Consider the following 23140-nt stretch of genomic DNA (forward strand, 5'->3'; position numbering starts at 1 on the left):
TGCTGATTTTGAACAAAGTACAAAGTCATTTTTCTCTGCTCTCAGGAGTGGCCTAAGCTAGTGTATTAGTTACTTTATATTGCTATGATAAAACACCATGACCAGAGCAACTTATAGAAGAGTTTATTGGGCCTACAGTTCCAAAGGGACAAGAGTCCATCATGGGGAGACATGGCAGAAGGCAAACAGAGCAGAAAGCTGAGCGTTCACATCTTCAAGCAGACACAGGCAGTATAGATGGTGTAACTGGAAATCACATAAGACTTAAGAACTCTGAAAGTCCATCTTTGCTTACTCCACAGAGCTGTACCTCTGAAACCTCCACAAACAGCGCCACCAACTGTGCCAGGCATTCAAATACTTGGAGCCTATGGGGGACAAATTATTCAAATCACATAGCTAGTAAACACATCATTTTAATTTTAGAGAGATGTAAGGTTAGATTATGGCTTAAATTCTTCCTACTGCCATATGACCATAAGCCCACCAAGCTCCACCTTGAAACCATGCTGTCTTGAATTCTCTGCCAGCACTAGTACCCTGTGGTTGATGTGTAACATTCTGTGCCTGGGTTCACTGAGCCTGGGTTCTCACACTATAAAAATATACATAAAGATAATTTCAATTTTTTCATGTTGAGAGAGCATTAAATAAGTCAATGTACATAGAACTACCTAACAAAATGCTTGGCCATATAGTAGATCCTCCTAAATGTCACTCAAAATTGTGAATATAGTTAATACCACCGACTTATAGACATAAGCTCACTTATGGAGTACATTTTATACTATGTACATTTTAGAAAGAAAAGCATTGCTATGTCTGACCATCTGGGCTTCTGAGAACTTGGTCGTATAAACTTAAAGCAATGACGACAGCATGCACAAGGACCCATGCAAACTCAGACAAAAAACCCAGCATAGAATGGGGTGATGGGCAGTAGGCCCCAACCTTAGCTGAGGAACTATTGGTAGCTGATCACAGCTGGGTAAGGGAGAGTTGGTCTTCTTTAAGAGAATGACATTAGGTAGGCTGAACAGGCTCCAATGCATGAGCCACCGCTTCTTAATGCCTAAAAGATAGCAACCACATCGCCAACATTTTATGAGCTAAGAACAGTTGAATGAAATTGACCCAGAGTCACACAGAATGTTTATCCAACAGACCTTGGAAGCCCTCTGTTCTGTACCCAAAATTGCTGCATCCTACCCAGCCTAGAACCACCATCTTTATCCCTTCCCCCATGCCCCCAAAGGGCCTTTCCAACTTCATGAGTGGTTTTGGCAGCAGGGGGTGGGGTGGTGCTGAACTTCAGACCCTATTTCAAATGGCCTGACGTTTGCACAATGCTGTCCAGTGTTCTTCCTGAGGCAGAGCCCTGCCCTGGTGTTCAGGTAACTGAACAAACACTTCCTTGAAGCCATGCTGTCTTGATTTCTCTTCTACTACTGTCTATGCTCAGCCACAGAAATGTAAATCCTGAGTTGCTTTGTTTTACCCAAGCAAAATGAGACTTTTCAGAACTAATAGACATCTTCCCTTATTTTCAAATTTGTTTTTGAGTTTGAAATTCTGGATCAATATGCCATTCTTTTTTATTTTGACTGCTGATTATTTTGAGTTGGGTTTTTGATACTGTGGAACTTTTTTGAATCTATCTTACTCGCAGTGAACTTGCATCTCTTTAAAGATTGTGGTCTGGAAAAGTAGTTTGTCTTAGACTTTTTTGATTTAAAAGTTGTATGTAGACTGTTACTGCTAACAGCTTTTACTTTCTAGGGGAGGAAGAGGGGCAGCAGTATGGGGAGAGGCTCCTGACAGCGTAGGGTAGCTCCTGACAGCCTGGGTGTGACTTATCAACAAAAAGCCATAGGCAACTGAAGAGCCGGGTAATCAAGCAATAGGTAGTTTGGCAGAAAGAGCCCCACATGGATAAGCATCGCATATGATATGGTTTTCTTTTGATTATAGCAAGCGGACGAGACCCTGGATTTTGAAGAACAAATCTTGGAAGCTGCTAAGTCCATTGCTGCTGCCACAAGTGCCCTGGTCAAATCAGCCTCAGCAGCCCAAAGGGAGCTGGTTGCCCAAGGCAAGGTGGGTAAACCTGGCTGGCCTTAGAGCATCAGTGAAGGGAGAGGAAGAAAGTTTAGCTTAAGAAAGGAAATGCATGTTGGGCTTCTGTTACTGGGTTACCAGTCTTTGCCCTACCACTGCAAACTGCTTGAATTCCTTGCACTGAATTAAACTTTGGCTTTGGGCCTCTCATCTGCTTCTCGTTAAAGGAAAGCATCCCACTCCAGGCAACAGCCAGAGTCTGACAGACACTTATAGTCCCACTGTACATTAGGCTATTTAACTTGTCAGAGTTTCCTGGTGAGCAGCCCAATAAGTGCCGTGATTGGAGGTTCTATAATCCCACTTTCCAACCAAATGCCTCCACTTGGTTTTAGGACTGTTGAGCTGAATGCTAACCAACTTTACAGTTAGCACTTTGCTGAGCCTGTAGGTCACGAGGTCAGTGTGCTTTAAATCTGAAATTTCTTCAGTCTACCTCAACACTATTCACCCATTCCACCTGGACTTGTAAAACACTGCTTTGTTTTTTTAACAGTTAAACTATGTCATGTGTTCTGTTGTTCCTGTACATGAGACCACCCTATCCAGACTGGGTCTTTCTGAGAGACTCCCAAATGCAGAGACACTCCAGAAACCTGTAGAGTTATGGATCTGAGAAAATTTGATCACTTGTGTGTATGTGTGACAAGGCATTTGCTGTCTGCGTACAAAGATTTGGGTTGAGTCTTGTAGAAGAAACCAGAAGTTATGCCTGACCAGTGGCTGTTCATCTTCCACTAGGAAGTCACTTGCATCTTAGTCTAATGTACATGCTTGCTGTTCTTTCTAAATTGTCACCTGGTATGTCACAAAAGACCATCACATATGTCTTCTTCCTTCCAGCCTCTGACTTCTCTCACCACTCCTGAGAAAATAATTTGTGTTCCCTTTAGACAAGGGTCTGCTCTCAGTTGCACAGGTGATATACCACCCTTTGACAGAAACTCACAGCATGACTTTCAGGGTCAGTGAGCAGGAGAGATTCAAATTGCCTTGACCCTTGGAGGAGGAGGAGGCCTTGGTGGCTCCAGGTTTTTAACGAAGGAAAGATCAGCAGAGGAAGTCAGCTTTTAAAGATAGCCCTTAACCATCATTTCCTAGAAATGTCGTACCCAGCAGCTAAATAGGAGCATTTTCCATCACCTCAATGGGCCAGGTCAAAACCAGCCAGCAGGTACTGGTCCAGTTAGACGTGTAGCCAGGATCCTGTGAGAGAAATAGTTGCTATAGTCCAAGACAGGTGCTGTTGGTAAAGGTGATCAGACATGCTGGGTGTCCAGTCGCAGAGCATGGGAGGGTCTGAGAGGGCTGCAGACTACCTGCTCATGGACGGCTTCTCCCTTGCACTCTCCAGGTGGGCTCCATCCCTGCCAATGCTGCAGACGACGGACAGTGGTCACAGGGACTGATTTCTGCCGTGAGTCACCTTCTTCATTTGCTTTCTGGATTTCCCCAAGGGAGGTTTGGGCCTCCAGTGACCTCTCTATTGACTGTCCTCAGGCCCGGATGGTGGCAGCAGCGACCAGCAGTCTCTGTGAGGCAGCCAATGCCTCTGTTCAGGGACATGCAAGCGAGGAGAAGCTCATCTCATCTGCCAAGCAGGTCGCTGCTTCCACAGCTCAGCTGCTGGTGGCCTGCAAGGTGAAAGCTGACCAGGATTCAGAGGCCATGAGGCGGCTACAGGTAATGGTCACTGATGCTGGTGGGAAAATACTCCTCTTGGAGCGGGTAAGTGTCACCAAAGGGGACCGTCTCACTTCCTTGACATGACCCACCAGGCCTCCCATCAGCTGTCTCACTTTTCAACCTCATCCTCTACTGTGTGTATCCATGCATCCCACAACCAGTGCCTACCACATTCACATTGAGGGCCTCTGGGCTCCTGTCAGAGGGCCAGTACTCGCCTGGAATGGTCTGGCCTCCCACCAGCCCAACTTAGCCATCTCTTACTTGTCCTTCGTGACTGGTCTCAAAGTCACCTTCTCTGGGAAATCCTCCCTCACTTCCTCCTCTGTTCTGCCAGAGGCCTGGCCACACTCATAGTTTCTGTCACATGGAACCACTGCCTTTATTTTTATGTGCCAAAGCTATGAGCATCTTGAATACCACATCTTCGTGGTGCCTGATTCAGAGGAGGCCCCTAGATGAAGTTTGCTCCGGCAGGGAGAGAAAGCACAGAGTATTTATGCAACTATTACTAAAGTTTCCTTCCCAGAGCCCAGAGAATATGTTTACGAAGGTGACAATCAAGTCCTTCCCCATACACATTGTTCTGATTATTTTAATTATAGAACTATTGTAGGGCTGTTGAGATGGCTCAGTGAGTACAGGCACTTGCTGCCAAGCCTGATAACCTTCGTTTGACCCCGAGAATCCACATGATAGAAGGAGAGACTCAACTTCCCAGCTAGTTGTTTTCTGACTTCCACATATGTGGTGTCACACACACACACACACACACTTTTAAATTTTCTAAAATCCCATTTTAAGAGCCAGGCTTAATTCCCGTACTTAGGAGGCAGCAGCAGGCAGATCTCTCTGAAATCAAGGCCAGCCTGGTCTGCATAGTGGGATCCAGGCCATGTGGGAGTCCCCGTTCCAAAAAAAAAAAAAAAATTCAGTACAGTGAAGGAAACATTCGAATGGGGAAAAAAATCACATAACTTCAATGCCCTCAAATGGCAAATGTTTGTTTTCTGTTTCTTTTGTTACCTACATGAGATAGTCCTGTCTGGTTTTGATCATGACAAGATGCATCCTGCTTTCTTTTCACATGTTATGTCATCATGCACATTTTTTTCCTTGAGGACAGGGCTCCATTTTTCATGAGTGTCATTTTCAATGATTGCATGGTATTACATGAACTGATTGTGCCGGAGCTCCCCCGTGCTTCAGACGTGTTTGTTTCCAGAATTAGTTTTCTGGAATTTCAGTATGATAAATGTTACAATATACATTGTTTATATTGCTTAGAATTATCTGATATATGTCATGAATAAAATCATCAAGGACAGAAGTGTTTGGACAGTTCTTCCAGATTCACATCTTGTTTTATTTTGAAAGTTCTCTTTCTCTCTTGACTGTGGAACTCCTGAGTTTGGGAGGCACTCTGAGGAAAACACAAGTTGAGAGAGAACTGGGGTCAGTGTCTACAGATGTAGATCAGCTGATAGAGTGCTTGCCTAGCATGCACACAGCCTTGGTTTAATCCAACACCACATAAGCCAGGCCTAGTGGTATATACGTGTAATCCCAGCTACTTGTTACGTGATTGTAATAATTCCCTATCAAAAATATGTGCTTTGGTTGGAGAGATGGCAAACGAGGACCCAAGTTTGATCCTCAGAGCCCACATAAAAAAAAGCTGGGTTTGTTGGCACATGCTTGTAATCCCAGTGCTGGGAAGGCAGGGACAGGAGGATCCCTGGGACTCCCTGGCCAGCCAATCAAACCTAATTGGAGAGCTTCAGACCAGTGAGAGACCCTGTCTCAAAGGAGTAGATGGCCTGTCTAAGGTTGTCCTCTGGCCTCAGTGTTCACATCCACATGTACCTACCCACCCACACATACACACATGTATTTTTTTAAGCATGTGCTCCTTGGGGGCCAGGAATTCTATCTAATTCATCTGTGAATGACCTGTAGCTAGATGCCAGCTAGTGTTGGTAGAGTTCATGGATGGTAGACCAGTGCATACTCACTGGCTCAAGAGAACTGCTATGTTACAATTCGTGTTCTAATGAACTGTACCTTCATGTCTGCTCTTGCCAGAGCTGTGTGCTGTTGCTCATGGTATCACATGTGTCTTGTTTCCTCTGCAGGCAGCAGGAAATGCTGTTAAAAGAGCCTCAGACAATCTTGTTCGTGCAGCCCAGAAGGCAGCATTTGGCAAAGCTGATGATGACGATGTCGTTGTGAAAACAAAATTTGTGGGGGGCATTGCTCAGGTGAGTGATTAACCCTACCATAGTATTTATTCTCAAGATGCGGGTTATATTATGATAGACACTCAAGATTACAGTGCCTTGGGGCTGGAGAGATGTCTCAGCAGTGGAGAGATGTCTCAGCAGCACTGGCTGCTCTTGCAGAGGACCCGGGTTCAATTCCCAGCACCCACATGGCTGCTAATAACTGTCCATAACTCTAGTTCTGGGGGGATCCAACCTGACCTCTATGGGCACTGCTCAACATGAGTGCACTTACATACATACAAGTAATACACTCATACACATAAAATAGAAATGATACAGTATTTTAGAAAGATAACAGTACCTTAAACAGGATGCCAGTTCATTTTGTCTTCGTGCAATTGTCTGGTTATAAGAGGTCTAGGGATAGTATAATGTTTCCTTCATCTCTCTTATTATCTTCCCTCCCTAAAATACTGTCCCTGGCAACCTGGTCCAAGATGGCTTAATTAGCAACTTCAGTGTTCCATCTCTCAGGAAGAGCAAGGAGCAAGTGCCTGAAGCTGCAAACAGCATTTCCTCCCCCATACTGTTGATCAGTACTTAGTCACGGGGCAACCTCGTCACATAGAAGGTTGGAAAATGTAGTAGTTTTTTCTGAGTAGTCACGTACCTAGCTAAAAATCAGGAATTCTGTTATAGAGAAGGAAAGAAAGAGAAGTTAGAGTATAGCAATGCTATCATTTCAATAAAATGGCATCTGTGGAGCTGCTACTGTTGTCAGTCCTTCAACAGCAGAATAAACCCTCACTCTCTCCCAGAACTTTCCTAAGAATACGTGGGCTCAGCCTAGGGAAGATTGCATTCTCATGCAAGGAAGAAATGCCAGGAACTCAATCCTGCGGTGTTTGGATGTGTATACCTCCATTTCATGGGGCTGTTTTTCTTACTGTTCCCCGTGCCTGCTTCAACTCTCCCAAACTACTCTGTGTTCGGCTGTGTACCGGATGCATTTTGACCAGAATGTATTTCTTCAACTCGGTTTTTTAGAAAGCTCACATAGAAGGATCTTTAATGAATTAAATTTGGGTTATACTATACCTAATATCCCCACCTTGGTCACAAAACTTGTTGGCCCACTAAAGACTCTGGAAAGGCCCACAGGAAAGAAATTTATTTGACTTTTCTAAACACAAAATTATCTTCATTCCACTATACCAATTAGCTAATATTCCTCAGATCAGACCTTAGAAGCATGAAAAAATTGCAGTCTGTCCTCTGTATCTGTCTTCAACTTCCACATGTGTGGATTCAACCAACTGTGAATTAAAAATATTCAGGGAAAAATTTGAATCTGTAACTGAACATTTGCAAGCTTTTTCCTAGTCATTATTCTTTAGCAACTATGTACATGGTGTTTACATTATATTCAGTATTGTAAGTCATGTTGAGATGATTTAAAATATGTAAGAGGAGTCTGGGGAGATGGCTTGGTGGGTAAAGTGCTTGTCATACAAGCATGAGGACCTGAGTCCCACCCCCAGATCCCGCACAGCATATATAACGCGTGTGTGTGTGTGTGTGTGTGTATGTATGTATGTATATATATATATGTGCTAGGGGTCATGGCACACTGGGAATCCCACAGCTCAGGAGGATCCCTGGGCTAGCTCACCAGCCAGCCTAGCCTAATCAGTGAACCCCTGGTGAAACTGAGACACTATCTCAAAAAACTAGGTGGATGGTACCCTGAGGCTGACCCCTGCCTTCCATATACACATATAGTCAAGTACGTGTGTATCTACACACATACATAGCTGCACACATACAAACACACACACACATATTCAGACACTAAATAAATAACAAAAAGTATTCAAGATAATGTGCCTAGATTATTTGCAGATACTATGTACTTTTATATAACAGACTTGGGCTTCTATGCATTTGGGTGCCTCATCCATCCCCCATACATACCAAAGGCCAACTATATATTAAGGCCACCTAGTGGTTGAGGGCTCCAGCTTTAGCTTCCTGCACACCTGAGCCCCATCCTTCTCCATGGTCTGCACCTACCTCTCTCTTCAGATTCTTCCTCACTGGAAACATAGGACTTTCACTAGGGCACACTTCACAGGGTTGCCACAAAGTGGTGGGGCAATCTAAGTGAAGTGCTGATGCAAGCCTGGCACAGAAAAGGGAGGGGTGCAGAAAATGCTCACTACTAAGTCCCTTGCCGGAAGTTAGCTGTTTTGTTTTGTTTTTTTCAAATCAGCTGGTCATTGGTCAAAACCCAAACAGCAGTAGAGCCTGGTCTCCAGACCTAAGAATGTTGTTCCTGGGCCAGTATGATGACTATGTGGGTAAAGGTACTCATATGTGTAACCATACCTGCTGCCAAGCCTGACAACCTAAATTCAATCCCCAGGACCCATATGGTGGGAGAAGAAAACAGACTCTTGCAAGTTGTCCTCTGACTTCTACATACTCACCACAGCATGTGTACTCACATACATGCATGCGTGCACAAAATAAATGAACTTTTTTTTAAAAGAGGAGCTAGAGAGATGGCTCAGCAGTTAAGAGCATTTGCTGCTCCTGCAGAGGACCGTATCTGTGTCAGGCAGCTCACAACTGCCTATACACCAGTTCCAGGGAGATACAACACTCTCTTCTGGCTTCCACAGGCATCCACACTCACATATGCACATCCGTGCACATACACACAAATAAATAAAAACAAATATTTTATTATTATTTATTCATTCATTCATTCATTTTAGGTCTTTGTAGCTCCAGCTGGTCTAGAACACACCATGTAGAGCAAGCTGAGTTCAATCTCACAGAAATCTGGCCACCTCTGCCTCCCAAGTGCTAAGATTAAAGGTGTGCACTACCATGCCTGGTTTAAATTTTTTTTAATTTATTTATCTGTATCTCATGTGCATGAGTATTTTGCCTGCATATAGGTAGGTACAGTGCCTGTGGAGGCCAGAAGAGAGTGATGGATCCTTTGGAACAGGAGTTACAGATGGTTCTTAGCTCCCAGATGATTCTGGGAGCCAAACTCAGGTCCTCTGCAAGGGCAGCCAATGCTCTTAACCTCTGAGCCATCTCTCCAACCCCTAAAAAATAATAATAATAATAAAAATGCTGTTCTGCCGGGCGTGGTAGCACATACATTTAATCCCAGCACTTGGGAGGCAGAGGCAGGCAGATCTCTGTGAGTTCGAGGCCAGCCTGGTCTACATAGCGAGTTCCAGGCTAGCTGGGGCTACAGGGAGACCCTATCTCAAAAAGACCAAAAATTTAAAACTTAAAATTAAAAAATGCTGTTCTTTTTGCCCTGTGTCCATTGTGGAAAGGTCATGGGACAAAGTGACTTTCCTAAAAGCTTGTAGTCCATTCTGCTCTCGCTTTCCTTCCAGATCATCGCAGCCCAGGAGGAAATGCTAAAGAAAGAACGAGAACTGGAAGAAGCCAGGAAAAAGCTGGCCCAGATCCGCCAGCAGCAGTATAAATTCCTACCCACTGAGCTGAGGGAAGATGAGGCCTAAGGCCAGGCCACTATGGTGAACCCAGGAGATGGCCCCCAGGCAAGAACTGGACAGACAGTGTTCCTAAGAGCCAGACACTTATGGGAACCATCGACCTCCTCCTGGGGTGATTGATCCCAGAGCCCCCCCTGAGCCTTGTTCTCACTTCTCAGTCCTGTCACCACTGGCTGCATGATCGTGATGTCACACGGTACAGTGTCCCACCCACAGCTCCTCCACCCCTCCCCTCATGCTTCACTATATCTCAGGATTGAGGGGTGCACGTTTCTTGGACTGTTACCAAAAGAAAGAGAAGTCAGTATTATGTCATTCTCAGACACCTTTGCTCTTTGTCCTCCTCCAGGCCTGCTCCAAGGGCCTCTCTGTGAAATCACACTAGGAAAAAATAACAGTGGGTCACAGGAATCATCAGTGTCATAGACCCAGATATTCTCTCATGAGAGAAGACAGAAGCTGGAGTTAGACACGGTCAATAAAAGCCAGAAACATGCACCCAGGTGGACTCTGGGGCCTAGAGTGACTGAGGTCCCCCCTGGTTCTGGAGCACTCTGATTCACCCATGGGGGTGAAGAATCCCTGCCCTGTTTGCATGCTTTCTTGCCACCGTGTATAAGCTCCTTGTACAATCTGCACCCATCTTGTATTCTGTGGCCCAGAAAATCAAAGTTGTTTTTTTTCTCCCTCCATAATCCAAAGGGCAGAGTTGTGGGAGGCTGTCAGGGCTTGGTGGGTAGGGGCTGGAATAAAAGATGTGGGCTCCTTACTCTGCAAGGCTGTTTCGGTTCCTACAGATGCACTCACACAAACTGTGTCCTAGATTGTACTCAGTGCAGTGCCCCCTGATAGGGTCAAGTGGGACTTGAGCGGGAATGAGGAGCCTCCATCTTCAAGTCCCACATCACTTTCTGTACTGTTGAGGGTCCAAATTCAAGATGGGAAGTTACCTGTTTAGAACTATCACCTGTCCTCCACCCGAAGAGGACACTTTTTTTGTATCTTAGTGTTCCTAAAATCTAAATGTACCCTCGCCTTGATGTGAACCTTTAAGTGCGGCAGCATTGCTTATTGTCACAGGGGTGTTTCCAGAGTCTGTCATTTGGGGCACTGCTTCCAGTATTTCGGATGTCTTATCTTTCCTTGTTTGGCCCCTCTTCTGGGAAGAGCATTATAAGTCCCTGAGTTTACATTTAATCTCAGCCCAAGAAGATGCATGAAGGATGAATGGCCTATGGGCTAGAGCCTAATGTCAAGTACCAGTATGTCTCAATGAATTCATAAGGGGAAGACAGAGGTCTAGTAGGGGTGGGCTGGGGCTGTAGCTTAGTTGGTAGACTGTTTGCCTAGCTTGCATGCACAAGGCTCTGAGTCCTATCTCCAGTACGCATAACCTCGGCATGGTGGCACATGCCTGTAATTCCAGCACTTGCGAGATGGAGGCAAGAGGCCCAGAAGTTCAAGATCATGCTTAAAAGATAATGGTTTCAAAACTGATGGCTGTTGAAGGTAGACATCCTCAGCTCTGTGGCCACCTTCATGTTGTACCCACCACAGTTTCAAATTTCTACCCAGGAGGAAATGTCAGTACTCTGGTCCTTAAGAAAATGTCATCTTTCAATCTTGTCAGATGATTCTGATTTAGCAGACCCTACCCCACTGCTGTGGTTTAAATAACTAAACTTTGGCAGCTTCCCATATTTATAGGCGCTTTATAAGTGCCACACTTAAGAATATTTTTCAAACAGGTAGAAAGTTAGAAAAACTATAATGTGAATGAAAAGCAAGTAGAGAGAGAACACATGGACAAAATAGGGATGTGCAGACACCTTCACTACCCACAGGAAGGCAGACAGCCTTGCTCACTTTCTGAGCATAGCTCTTTATGCCTGTGCCAAGTGAACTCTGAAGACTCCGGCCAGGGTGCTTTCCCAAGCTACTAAGTTACAGACCCAACAGTTGAGACATGGTAAAGACCTTCCGCAGGAAGACTAGAGGCTGTGCCTCAGGCAGCTACCCCTCTTCCCTCCTACCTGTTCCCTTTCACATGCTGCACCCCAGGGGTAGGGTAAGCACAGTGAATTCTCTGTCCTTGCCTCAGGGGTAATGGATATCAGAGAAAACCTCCAGGGGCAAATGGAAAGGAAAGGCCTGTCCTTCACAATCATAAAGAGTGGGCATAGAGCTTTGTATTTTAATAGGACCTGTGTCAACACCCTCTAGTTTGGAGTGGCCTGCTGCTAAGTGGTTTGGGGAAGCTGGTTCCCAGGTATCACATGCCACGGTCCTGTTTCTCACCTGTCCCTTTCTCACCCATGCTCTCTCTGTTCAGAATTTCTGTTTTTAGTGATCAAAAAAAAAAAAAAAAAAAAAAAAAGGAATTCTGCTTGCTTCTGCCCTTCAGAAGTCTTTGGATTAGATGCTAAAGTCATGTTTTGTCAGAGAGCCCTCTTCCAGTGACCAGTCAGCGTGCCCATGGAGGTCAGCACAGCAGGTCCTTGAGATCTAGTCAGTCCTCCAGGTGTCACTGGCAGCCTCCAGAAGCAGCTGCTCAGCCTGCAGTCTCTGCACAGGCTCTTAGCCTAAAAACCACTCTGAGCTGCTTGTAGGACTCAGCTGCTTGCTTTCTGAGTACTCTACCAACTAACAAGTATACAGGCAACTGAAGCCAATCCCTAATATGTCACCCACAGTGCACCCAGGTCTGATGGCACATGCTTATAATCCCAGCACTTGGGAGGTGGAGGCAGGAGGTTCATGAGTTTAAGGCCAGCCTGGGACTTGGAGCAAGATCCTGTTTTTTATAATCAAAAGCTAGGGGTATAGCTTAGTGTTAGAATGCTTACCTAGTCAGTGCAAAGCCCTGGGTTTGTTCCCACTAGCACACACAAACAGCCCCCCAAAGTATAATGAAATTTTACTGCAACTTAAAAGAATGTATCCCCACCTCCTAAGTGACCCCAGAACCAAAACCCCATAAAGGAACCAGGGCGGAGGTGGTAAGCTATACTGTCTGCTCCCAGGGAACTCAAAGGCCTGTTGCCCTTCCTCTTTCCTCCCTGCTAGGTGATCCCCCAGATCTCCTCTCCCATCTGTGAGGTTCTGGATTATGGCCTCTGGGATTTAGACCTTAAGATCCCAGCATATACTGGTCTGCATGCTTTGCTCAGATCCCTAGAGAAAATGAACTTCTGTTGACCAGTTGGACAACTGCTTCTGAGAGCCTTAGTGGGATGCAAAGAATTGGGAGGAAATGTGCACAGCAGGCTGAAAGGCTGCAGTCCCCAGAATACTGAAACCCAAAGGTTCCATCAGCTGTGCTGGTGGCTCTTCTCCATAGTCCTTCCCATAGGGCAGCCGGAGGAGGCACCCTCTTGTGAGGAAGGAACCTTTTGCAAAGTTCCCAACACCATTACTCCATCTCCACTGCACTTGTGCTTGGTGTGTTAGGGTTATGATTGTTGAGACTGAGCGTGGGATGGAGTTTCTGTTAGTCTGAAAATACCATGAAGAAGAGCTGATGCTTTTATGAAGGAGGTTGGGTTTTATTTGATCTTCCCAAGCCCGCCTCCTTGCCCACCACGAAGCATCAGTGTGTGAGTCCCTCTGCAGCCATGTCCACCAGAAGAAGGGAAAGGGAAGCTCTGCCCTTGTCATAATGTCTCATCACCTAAGTTAATTTATCTAATACATAAATTATTTTTTTTATTCATCAGAAATAAACTTTTAAAGGAATGAACTTGTGTGGAGGTTTCATGGCAATGGGAGGGAGGTGGAAAAGAGGGAGGAGAGTATCTTTATCCTGTGAGAGAAATTCTGCTGTGAGTACCAGCCATCTCCACAGTAATCAGGGTGTGTGTGTGTGCGTGTGTGTGTGTGTGTGTGAGAGAGAGAGAGAGAGAGAGAGAGAGAGAGATGTGGAGGTCAAAAGAAAGCGCCATGGCCAGACAGGAGGCAAAGCCACAGGATGACACCCAATTCCATCCAGCTTTGCTAACATGAAAGGAAGTTCAAAATGGCCAGACAGGAGGCAAAGCCATAGGATGACACCCAATTCCATCCAGCTTTGCTAACATGAAAGGAAGTTCAAAGAAGAAATAGACTGAGTAGGAAAATGTGATTATTTTCCTCTGAAACAAGCAAGCTTCCTGAACAAGTAGCTTTGGACTTTTGACCATGCATGTCATCCACACTGGAAGACTGGACAGCTAAATACAGGCCATATACAAGGCACTTGACCTAGGGACCTGACACAGGAAAGTTAGGTTCACCTCTGACAGCTGAGGCTAAAAATGTCACCCCCAGCTTTCCTTCCAGTTTGAGGGGGAAGATGATTGGCCAAAAGTTCTTATTTTCAGGGCAGCTGGACCTAGAAAAATGTGAGGCATTCCTAATCTACAAGATGAGGGTGTCAAAGAATCACCATAGTAACCAAAAGTGTCACTGGTATGTCCACCAACTAATAAGAGGAGTCTTTTAAACTCAAGCTAAGACAACTGATAATGAAGTTTTCATATCACTGACTTAATAAGAACAACAAAAATGGGACTGGGGCTGACCACCACCAAAACAAAGGTGAGAAGCCTGCAGTGCAGACCAGGAAGTAGGGTGAGAAGCTACCATTTGTTGAGTCTCCCTAGTCCCAGCCTGGGATATGTGGCCAGACACATAGCTCAGCGTTCAGCAGCCATAGAGAAGGTGTTTGGCCATTCTGCAGAGGGACAGCCTGAGACTCAGCAAAGCAGGATGTAGCAGGGTGCAGTTGGCTGCTCTTTGTTGAAACGTATATCCTCTGCACAGGAAATCAAGTTAGGCTGACAAGCCAAGGACCTTAACCTGACATGTCCCAGCACCTGCTGTGCACAGAACACTGAGGCCCAACTCAGCTTCTCAGAGATAATTCAGGAAGTACGAACACTTGACCCAAAGATATGGGAGAACAAGGCATAGCCCTGAAGGTAGGAAAAGCTTTCCAGAGGATTGTGGGAACGGCTTCCCAGAGGATGGTATTTTCCTGACTCCTGTGTACAGGAGTTTCACAGACAGCGAAGGAGGAAAGGCTGACACTGCAGGATGACAGGTGTAAAGGCCAGAGTTTAACAATGCAATGCCATAGGGGAAAGGAACAATTTAGTGAGGCCTGGACTTGGGCCTGTGGTACAGAGAGGAGGCAGTCAAGAACACACCATGCAGACCCCAGAACTCCACAAGGATGCAGCAGAGAGGGAATTGCTACCAATGAGGATGGAGCAGAGATTTCCTTTCTAGATAGCTAACCCTTGCTGTATATTTTATTACTCCCATTTAATCCTTACAGCAAAACATGCAGGTATTCAGCCCCATTTATTAGATAAAGCTGAGGAACAGGAAAGTTAGAGAATTTTCCCACAGCCATGTTGCTATTACAGCTGGAGTCCCCTCCCCCAATTACTCTGTTAAGATCACTTAATAAGGGGCAAAGTCCCACATTGTTTCTAAAACTCATAGTGTGTTGTTGTTTTGTTTTGTTTTGTTTTTTTACAGGGTTTCCCTGTAGCCCTAGAAGTAGACCAGACTGACTTCCATCTCAGAGACCCACCTACCTCTCTGCCTTCTGAGTGCTGGTATTAAAGGCATGAGCATACCCAGCCATATTTCTTTTACAAACTTTTAAAATCCCCCTTTCCCCCTCCCTCTCTCCTCTCTCCCTCCTTCCCCTTCCTCCTCTCCCTCCCTCTCCTCTCCAGGTGTACATATAGGTGTGTGCAATTTGTGAATCACATGTGTGGATGTCAGAACACAACCTCAGGTGTTGATCCTCACCTTCCTCCTTGTTTGAGACTGGCTCTCTTGTTCTCCACTGCTTATGCCAGACTAGATGGCCCATGCAAAGCTCATGTTTTAACAGTCAGTCTTTGGAGATCCTTGATATAAGCCTGGCCTATGAGATAGAAATCACAGGCATGGGTGGACAGAAGGCCTGTGGAGTGGACATGCATGCTAGAAGCTTCTGAGTAATGAAGGACAAAAAGGATGTGAGGGGGCAGTGAAGACTACAGGAGCAGAGGACCATGCCATATGTTGGTGGCAGGGAGGAGACATCAGAGGTCACTAACTGAGTACCTCCCTACACTGCTAAGGCAGTGATGGGGCGCTTCACTTTACTGTATTCCCACTAGTTTCCTCCACAACCTATTTTGGGGTCCTTTTTTTTCAGACCACAGACAGCTCTGTGGGGATTTAAGCACCAGTGCTCCACAGTAACTACATGATTCAGAGAAGTTCACCTGGGTATTTTTATTTGAACATCATCTGGCCTGAATGGAACAGAATTGCTTGCCCTGAATCCCCCAGTGTGAGAAAGCCCCTGACCTTGGATGCAGGGCTGGACTGGAACTAAGCAAGAGTGCCAGTCCATGGCCAGAACCTGGGAAAGACAGTACAGGGCCCAAACCCTTGGGGTCGTAGTCAGAGTTTCCTATCAATTCTGGCCTCAGGAACACTGCAACTTAGAGAAGTTTGATTCTGTTCCACTCAAAACGTTGCAGAAATGCTTCTGGGCCCCATCAGAAGACTGGCCATGTTCCAGGTCTTAAGACAGGTATTTGAGTTTTAAGAAACCCTGGTGTGAAGGGGCCCAGAGAGAGGCCCTTGGGCCTGCATTCCCAGCAAACCAACATCACTAGGATGGGCAGAGAAACAGGAAGGGAGAGGCAGGACTGTTTTTCTCAGCTCCCAGGGCTGGGCAGAAGAGATAGAAACTTCTAGAGAAGTCAGTTCGTCCTTTGTCCATGTGGTCCAAGGCTGAAAGGACCCAGAGCTTCAGAAGCTTAAGCTGAGCAGCAGGAGGCAGGCTAAGGCGGGCTAAGGCTGACTGGGAAGCAGAATGCTTGGGAGAGTGGGGGTTGGACCTAAAGGAGGGGCCCGGGAAAGAAGACCATGGAAGGCCTAAAATTGGAAGGACAAGTAGGAACACAGGCTATCTGCCAGAGCTAAAACTCTGTGGAATCAAGGGCTGTACCCCAAAGGATGGAGGACCCAGGGAAGCAGGAGAGACACCATGAGCTTCATGATGGTGCCACTTTACCTCATGCCAGTCTTCAGACCTGCAGGCCTGATTGGTCAGGCAATTTGACTACTGTGAAGTGACATTACAGCCCTGCCCTATGTCCTAGAGGGGGCCCATATTTGCTGATATGACACATCCTGGCAAAGCAGGCACCACGTGTTTTCCAGGCCCATGGAGGAAAGAAATACCTTGGTGCTGTAGTTTACTGTCCTCATCCCAGGTGATTTGGGCCACAGGTGTGGTTCCATGTTTCCCTGGAAGGAAAGAAAGAAATGTTTCAGTACAAATTTAAGAACTGAAGTATAGGTAACTTTAAATCTCTAAAACTTCTTGGAGGCTTCAAGATACCCACATGAATTCAATATCTCCAAAAGGGTCATGGAACAGAGGCTGTCACATCCATTTTTTTTGCCCTCAGGGAAGTTTTTTTGTTGGTTGGTTGCTTGGTTGGTTGTTTTTTGGTCTTTTGAGATAGGGCCTCCCTATAGCCTCAGTTGGCCTGGAGCTCACTATGTAGACCAGGCTGGCCTTGAACTCACAGAGATCCACATGCCTCTGCTTCCTGAGTGCTGGGATTAAAGGTGTGCTCCACCATGCCCCACTTTAGGAAATTTAAAAAAAAACTCTCGTATGTTTCGGAAACAAATGCTATAGAACCATACTTTAGATTGCTCAGATTTCTACTCTCAAAATCTTACTGGAGCCCTAGGAAATTAAAAAAAAAACTCTCGTATGTTTCGGAAACAAATGCTATAGGAACCATACTTTAGATTGCTCAGATTTCTACTCTCAAAATCTTACTGGAGCCAGGCATCATGGTGCACACCTTTAATCCCAACATTCACAAGGCAGAATCAGGTGGATCTCTATAAGACTGAGGCCAGCCAGTTCCAGGCCAGCTTGGGCTACAGGAAGACCCTGTCTCAAAAAAACGAAACAACTTACTGGAAATACTACCAGCCTGCCCACCTTTCTTACTGCACATTGCATACTGTCCAGTATTACTAGCTAATAGTCCATCTAGGCAGCAACCTCTTCTAGGTCCCAGGTAGGGCTCACATCTTGTCACACGTGCCCCCCCCCAACCTCCAGAGCTATGAAACATACAAGATTTGTAAGAAAGATGGATAGCTCAGGTGATGAACTTTAGTTTGTGACTAGTGTTTATGATCTATTTGAGGGCCAGCTGTTTTGAACTATGATTTGAATTTGAACAAGCAACAAAAAGATTGTTCCTAAACAACTACCACCCACCATAACTATCTCATTCCTTCCTCAGATCATCCTCCATGTGACTACCCAAAATAGTTTCTCTGAAGATTGCTTTCCTAGGGCTCCCTTCCTACACAGTTTTGAGGAAACACAGATTGATCCTAAATACCCTAACACTTCCTTGTACCTCCACCAACAAACAAAATGCAGAAGATTTAACTCAAAGGTACTTGTTACTGAAATATGGAAAAGACTTCAGATAGTATGATTTGGTCTCTGCAAGCTAGTACCCATGGCCTGGACCCACAGAAGGCCTTCTAGAAGAGAAGTTGAAGACACAGGGGCACGTTTCCTTTAATAAACTCAGAATTTCCTCCTATAGGCCCCTAAGCTATAGGGCACTTGCAATTTAATACCTTGGTCTTTCTTCTTTCCCTAGTTTGGAGACAAAATCAAGCAAAAAGAATACACAAAAGCTTTGGGCTTCAGAGAATTGTGGCTCTGAGAAAGTCATTAGCTTTCAAACCTGTTGGACACACATGATTGACATTCTATTTGACTCCCCACCACCTACTCCCCCACTTCCTTACAGAATTCATATTAGAAATAAAATCTGATGGTCAAGGACTCTACCAATACTGCATAAAGAATACGCAAGGAACTCCTCAGAAAAGAGAAAGTTACTCAGTAAAGCAGCTTTTATTTTTGTAAAAAGATCCACTGAGTGATCATTCAGATCCAGCATGCGTACTTGTCCAGGAAGTTTGATAGGGCTTTTTTTTTTAATGTGTATGAGTGTTATATATAGGTGTACCCATGTGTACAATGCCAGCAGAGGCCAGAAGAAAGTATCAGATCACTTGGAACTGGAATTTCAGGTGGTTCTTAGCCACCATGTGGGTGCTGGGAGTTGAACCTGGGTCCTCTGCAAGAGCAGCTAGTGCTCTTAACCACTGAGTCATGTCTCCAGCCCCAGTATGATAGATATGTATCCCTAACACAAGAGTACTGTGTCTCTTCCTCATTTACTAGAGTCCAACCTCACAGTCTTTCCTAGTTGGCTAGTTTAAAAGGCAAAGGATGGGGACGACAGTTGACAAAAGAGGGGGAAGGGCTCTGCCACTATAGGCCATCTAGTTCTAGGAATGCCTCAAGGCCTTTTGGTAAATTAAAGTCTTACAGGGTGCATGTAGTTGGGTGGAGATATTTGAATTCCTTGTCATAAACCAAAAGTTTTATAAAGTTTGAAAGAAAAGACTAATATTTGATGTTTCTTACATGCAGAGGTATTTGTGGGGAGTTGACCTCAATTTCTCTGATTGAGTCAAGAAAGACACAATTTCTCCTATTCGTGGTTGACTCTGGACTAAGTATACACCCTGATTCTGGCCAAGGTTTGCTAGAGGTGTTGACCTCTCTTTCCCTTAACAGTGGTGAACCAAGAAGCCACCTCTGGCCACAAGGACAAGCAACCCTAGGATGGACTCCATTCAAAGATAGCAGAGCGAGGTAATCAAGACTCTGCATCTTTAGTGGCATTGTTGATTAGCTTGTCTAACTCTTACAGATGCAAAAAACAGCTCTTGCTCCAAAGGGAGTGTTGTAGTATGACTTTTTATCCAGGTATAATATGGTCATCCCATCTCCATGTTGAAGTAGAAATAGTCATGCCCAGTAGTCATGGCAATGGCAATGAGAGAGAGAATAATGTAACAATAGGTAATTTACAGCAATGGTAACAGGTTATTGCCTCCCTGCCTCCTGTACCCAGCACTCCATTCCCCACCTTCTTTATTCTTGACTGCAAATAATTTTGGGAGATGCCAGAGTGTATATACTGGAAGTATATATAGTGGAAGATTGCCTGGCATGATGGCACACGCCTTTACTCCCAGCACTTGGGAAGCAGAGGCAGGCAGATCTTTGTGAGTTCGAGGCCAACCAGATCTACATAGCGAGCTCTAGGCCAGCTGGGACTACAGGAAGACCCTGTCTCCAGAAGACAAAAATTAATTAATTAATTAATTAATTAATTAAAATTAAAATTAAAAAAAAGTGGAAGACTGACTGAAAGGGGGACTCCATGATGCAGATTCCATGAATGGGACTTTACAGGGATACAGCTCTTTGGGGTTCACCCATGTTCCTGTAAGTAGCAAACTCAATAAACTAATTGGCTCACCAAGCTGAACTTGAGTGGAATTGTTACTTTGGTCTGTTATTGGTGCCCTAGAATAAAAGTTTCTCACATCTCCTCAGGAAATATTATACAGCAGGAAGAAAGACATTGCTTATTCTGAACCAAACATGAGCAACCACAGCCCAGGAACATGGATTCAGGTTACCCTGAATGTCACATTCCACTGTGCAAGAGGTTATGTGAACTTTTGTAGTCACAGAACAAAAGATAATCATAAATTGTATTTACCAACTACATTGGTCAAGTAGCTGAGTTATAGAAGAGCCAGGAAATTTCTTCTATGTGTTATCCTAATATTCTTAGCGTTCGGGTTGGTGGAAGCTAGTGGTCTGCTAAGCTTACTAGTACATTCCAAAAGTTTTACCTAATAGTCAAAAGATGTTTGGTCAGATACAAAGGTTAGCTGTAATGGCTATTACAAAACTAGAGATAGCCCAAGATATAATTTTGGCTCCTGATCTGCAACATTCCATTTCTCCAGTCAGGAAGTTCTAGTTAGTCTGTCTGCAAGATCTTCCACACAGAGGAGCTTCCCTAGGGAACTTCAATTCCCACCCATCCAGGCCTTCCTACTCAAATCCACTTCTACCATGTTTAAGCCAGTCCACACTGGCTTACACCCCAGAAAGCAGCCATATAGGAAAAGGCCAGCAAGCAATTAGGAAGTCTGTTCTTTCATACATAAAAGCAATCTTGAAAATGCAACCATTGGGGCTGGGTAGATGGTTCAGTTAGTAAACTACTTAGTGGGCAAGCATGAGAACCTGAGTTTGGATTCCAGCACTCACATAAAAACTCAAACCTATAATTCCAAGACTGGGGAGGCAGAGACAGGCAGATCCCTGGGGCTTGCTGATCAGCCAAGTCTAACCAATCAGTGAGTTCTGGGTTTAGTAAGAGACCCTGCCTTAAAAAAAAAAAAAAAATGGAAGGAAGGAAGGGAGGGAGGGAGGTAGGGAGGGAGAGAGAGAGAGAGAGAGAGAGAGAGAGAGAGAGAGAGAGCTAAACTCTTTGGCATGTGTGCATCCACACACCTACATACATACACACACACAAATAAAACACTTTTTAAGTGGAAAGAGAAGGAGGGTACCCAATACTGACCTGTGGCCTACACACACACCTGATGCACAAACATGTACATACACATGAACACACACACAAAGCCAATGAGAGAGGCAGGTGGATCTCTGTGAGTTTGAGGCCAGCTTACTCTATATAGTGAGTTCCAGGCTGGCTGGGGCTACAAGGATACCCTATCTCAAAAAGACCAAAAAGAAAAAAAAAAAGCCAAGGAGATGGCTTAGCAGGTAAAAGCTCTTGACTTGTAAGCCTGATAACCTGAGTTTAATCCCTAGAGCCCAAGACAGAAGGTGAGAACTGACTCCAAAAGAATTGTCCTCTGACTTCCATGTGCACTCAGGCAAATAAGCACACACATACATACAGTATCGCTGTGAAATTGAGACCAGCCTGGTCTACATAGAGTTCCAAGCCAGCTGAGGCCACAGGGAGATCCTGTCTCAAAGAGACCAGAAGCAATAATAATAATAATAACAACAACAACAACAAGAAAGAAAATGCAACCAAAGAAGCTTCATTTCCACTTCGAAGAGTTCGCTTGCCCTCCTACCAGACTTATAGTAGGTCTTCAATATTTAAATGACTCCTAACTGTCTATACAACTCTAGAATGAGATGCTGGTGATGTCTGGATTCTAGAAAAGGGCTTACTTGGTAGGTGTGAAAAGTGCTAACAGACTCAGCTGGGAGCCCAGGCCTTTCCTAGACTCTGGGAAGAGCAACTGGGGCACAGTTCTTCCTGTTCCCTGCTACCTAGTAAGCCTGAGTAAGCTACCAGACATCTGCAGCCATCACCTACAAAGCAAAACATCTGAGGAATGTCTAGTATTTGGGGTATGTGGTATGGTATGGCGTTTGTTTTTGTTTTGTTTTGTTTTTCTATTCTCCATTACTGAAAATGGAAATCCATAGCTCTTTTTATCTGGAGGCACCATCTGAGGACCCCTGGGCTGGATGGGGAGGGTAATCCTGATCTTGTTCCTGTTCTTAGAGCTACATAGTACCATCCCTGACCTGACAGCTGTGCTCAGATTTCAGCGCAGAGTTGAATTAAAAGAATCTGTAGCTGTGAAGGGAGGGGAAATATTTCCTTGGCAAGTGGGATCTTTGACAGGTACAGGAGAAGTGTAGGGCATGGGCAGGGGCCTTTATTAAGGCGGCTCTTCTACTTCTGTGTCTACCTCCCTAGCTATGCATAAGGGACAGAATCTGGGCTGGGATTCATGAGACACGGTCTTAGTTCTAGCTAGGCAGTCCTGGGCACATGTCTTGGGTATCAGAACTTTTTTGTTTTCATGTGTAACCAAGTATTTGACCATGATTTGACAATGACCTGGGGCTGGAAGGTGGACAGTTTAGATGCTTGACAGCTAGCAGTTTTTGGAGAATTAATTCCATGTTCAGTGCTCTACCAGAGTTTAAAAAAATATTTTGTTAATTATTTTTTATATTTTGTGTGTATGAATATATTGCCTTACATACATGTGTATGTAAACACACCCATGTCATACAATGCCCATGGAGATCAGAAAAGGGCATTGGATCCCCTGGAACTAAATAAAGCTAGAGGTAGTTGTTAGCTACCATGTGAATGCTGGGAACTGAACTCAGGTCTTCTGAAAGAGCAGGCAGTGCTCTTAATCCATGAGCTAGCTTTCTAACCCCATTTTTAAAAAATATTTTATTTAGTTGTTTGTTTTGTTTAGTGATAGGGTTCAGGTCCAGGTGACCCCAGACCCAGAAACCATAAGGCCCCTAGAAGGAACTGAGTCAGCCAACTCCCAGCCACCTGCAAGCTGACAAAAGCAGCTCCAGGAACTGGTGACCCAATGCATTGTGAACACCAGACCATGCTCCACAGACCGACAAACAGGTTTCCCAAGCCCTGGAGCTGCAATGAGTTCCTGGAACTCTGTAATTGTAGAAAACATGTTTTACAGTAGATGTTTTCCTCAATAAGTTTCACCAGGTACAGACCCCACACCCTCCCTGAACAGCCCCAAAACAACCCCAAACAGAAA

General features: G+C 45.0%; 1 protein-coding gene and 1 long non-coding RNA gene across 8 annotated transcripts in view; one reads left to right on the forward strand and one right to left on the reverse strand.

Moving 5' to 3' along the window:
• Window positions 1-13306, forward strand: part of Tln2 (talin 2) — a 488380-nt gene extending 475074 nt beyond the window's left edge. For 3 of the 7 annotated variants that reach the window (XM_029557651.1, XM_029557649.1, XM_029557648.1), the window contains 5 exons: window positions 1972-2097; window positions 3473-3535; window positions 3619-3846; window positions 5940-6065; window positions 9455-10349. In XM_029557651.1, the coding sequence (XP_029413511.1) occupies window positions 1972-2097; window positions 3473-3535; window positions 3619-3846; window positions 5940-6065; window positions 9455-9583 (672 nt within the window). In that variant the 3' untranslated portion in view covers window positions 9584-10349. Of the gene's footprint in view, window positions 1-1971; window positions 2098-3472; window positions 3536-3618; window positions 3847-5939; window positions 6066-9454 lie in introns of all 7 variants that reach the window. The other 4 variants (XM_008856023.3, XM_029557653.1, XM_029557654.1 and 1 more) reach the window with 2 other exon arrangements.
• Window positions 186-23140, reverse strand: part of LOC108490099 — a 27571-nt gene continuing 4616 nt past the window's right edge. The window contains exons 2-3 of the long non-coding RNA XR_001872112.1: window positions 16814-16879; window positions 186-368 (exon numbers count right to left, since the gene is read on the reverse strand). This is a non-coding gene — a long non-coding RNA (uncharacterized LOC108490099). The remainder of the gene's footprint in view (window positions 369-16813; window positions 16880-23140) is intronic.

This window comes from Nannospalax galili, unplaced genomic scaffold, assembly GCF_000622305.1.
Source record: "Nannospalax galili isolate Female #2095 unplaced genomic scaffold, S.galili_v1.0 scaffold288, whole genome shotgun sequence".
Taxonomy (NCBI): domain Eukaryota; kingdom Metazoa; phylum Chordata; class Mammalia; order Rodentia; family Spalacidae; genus Nannospalax; species Nannospalax galili.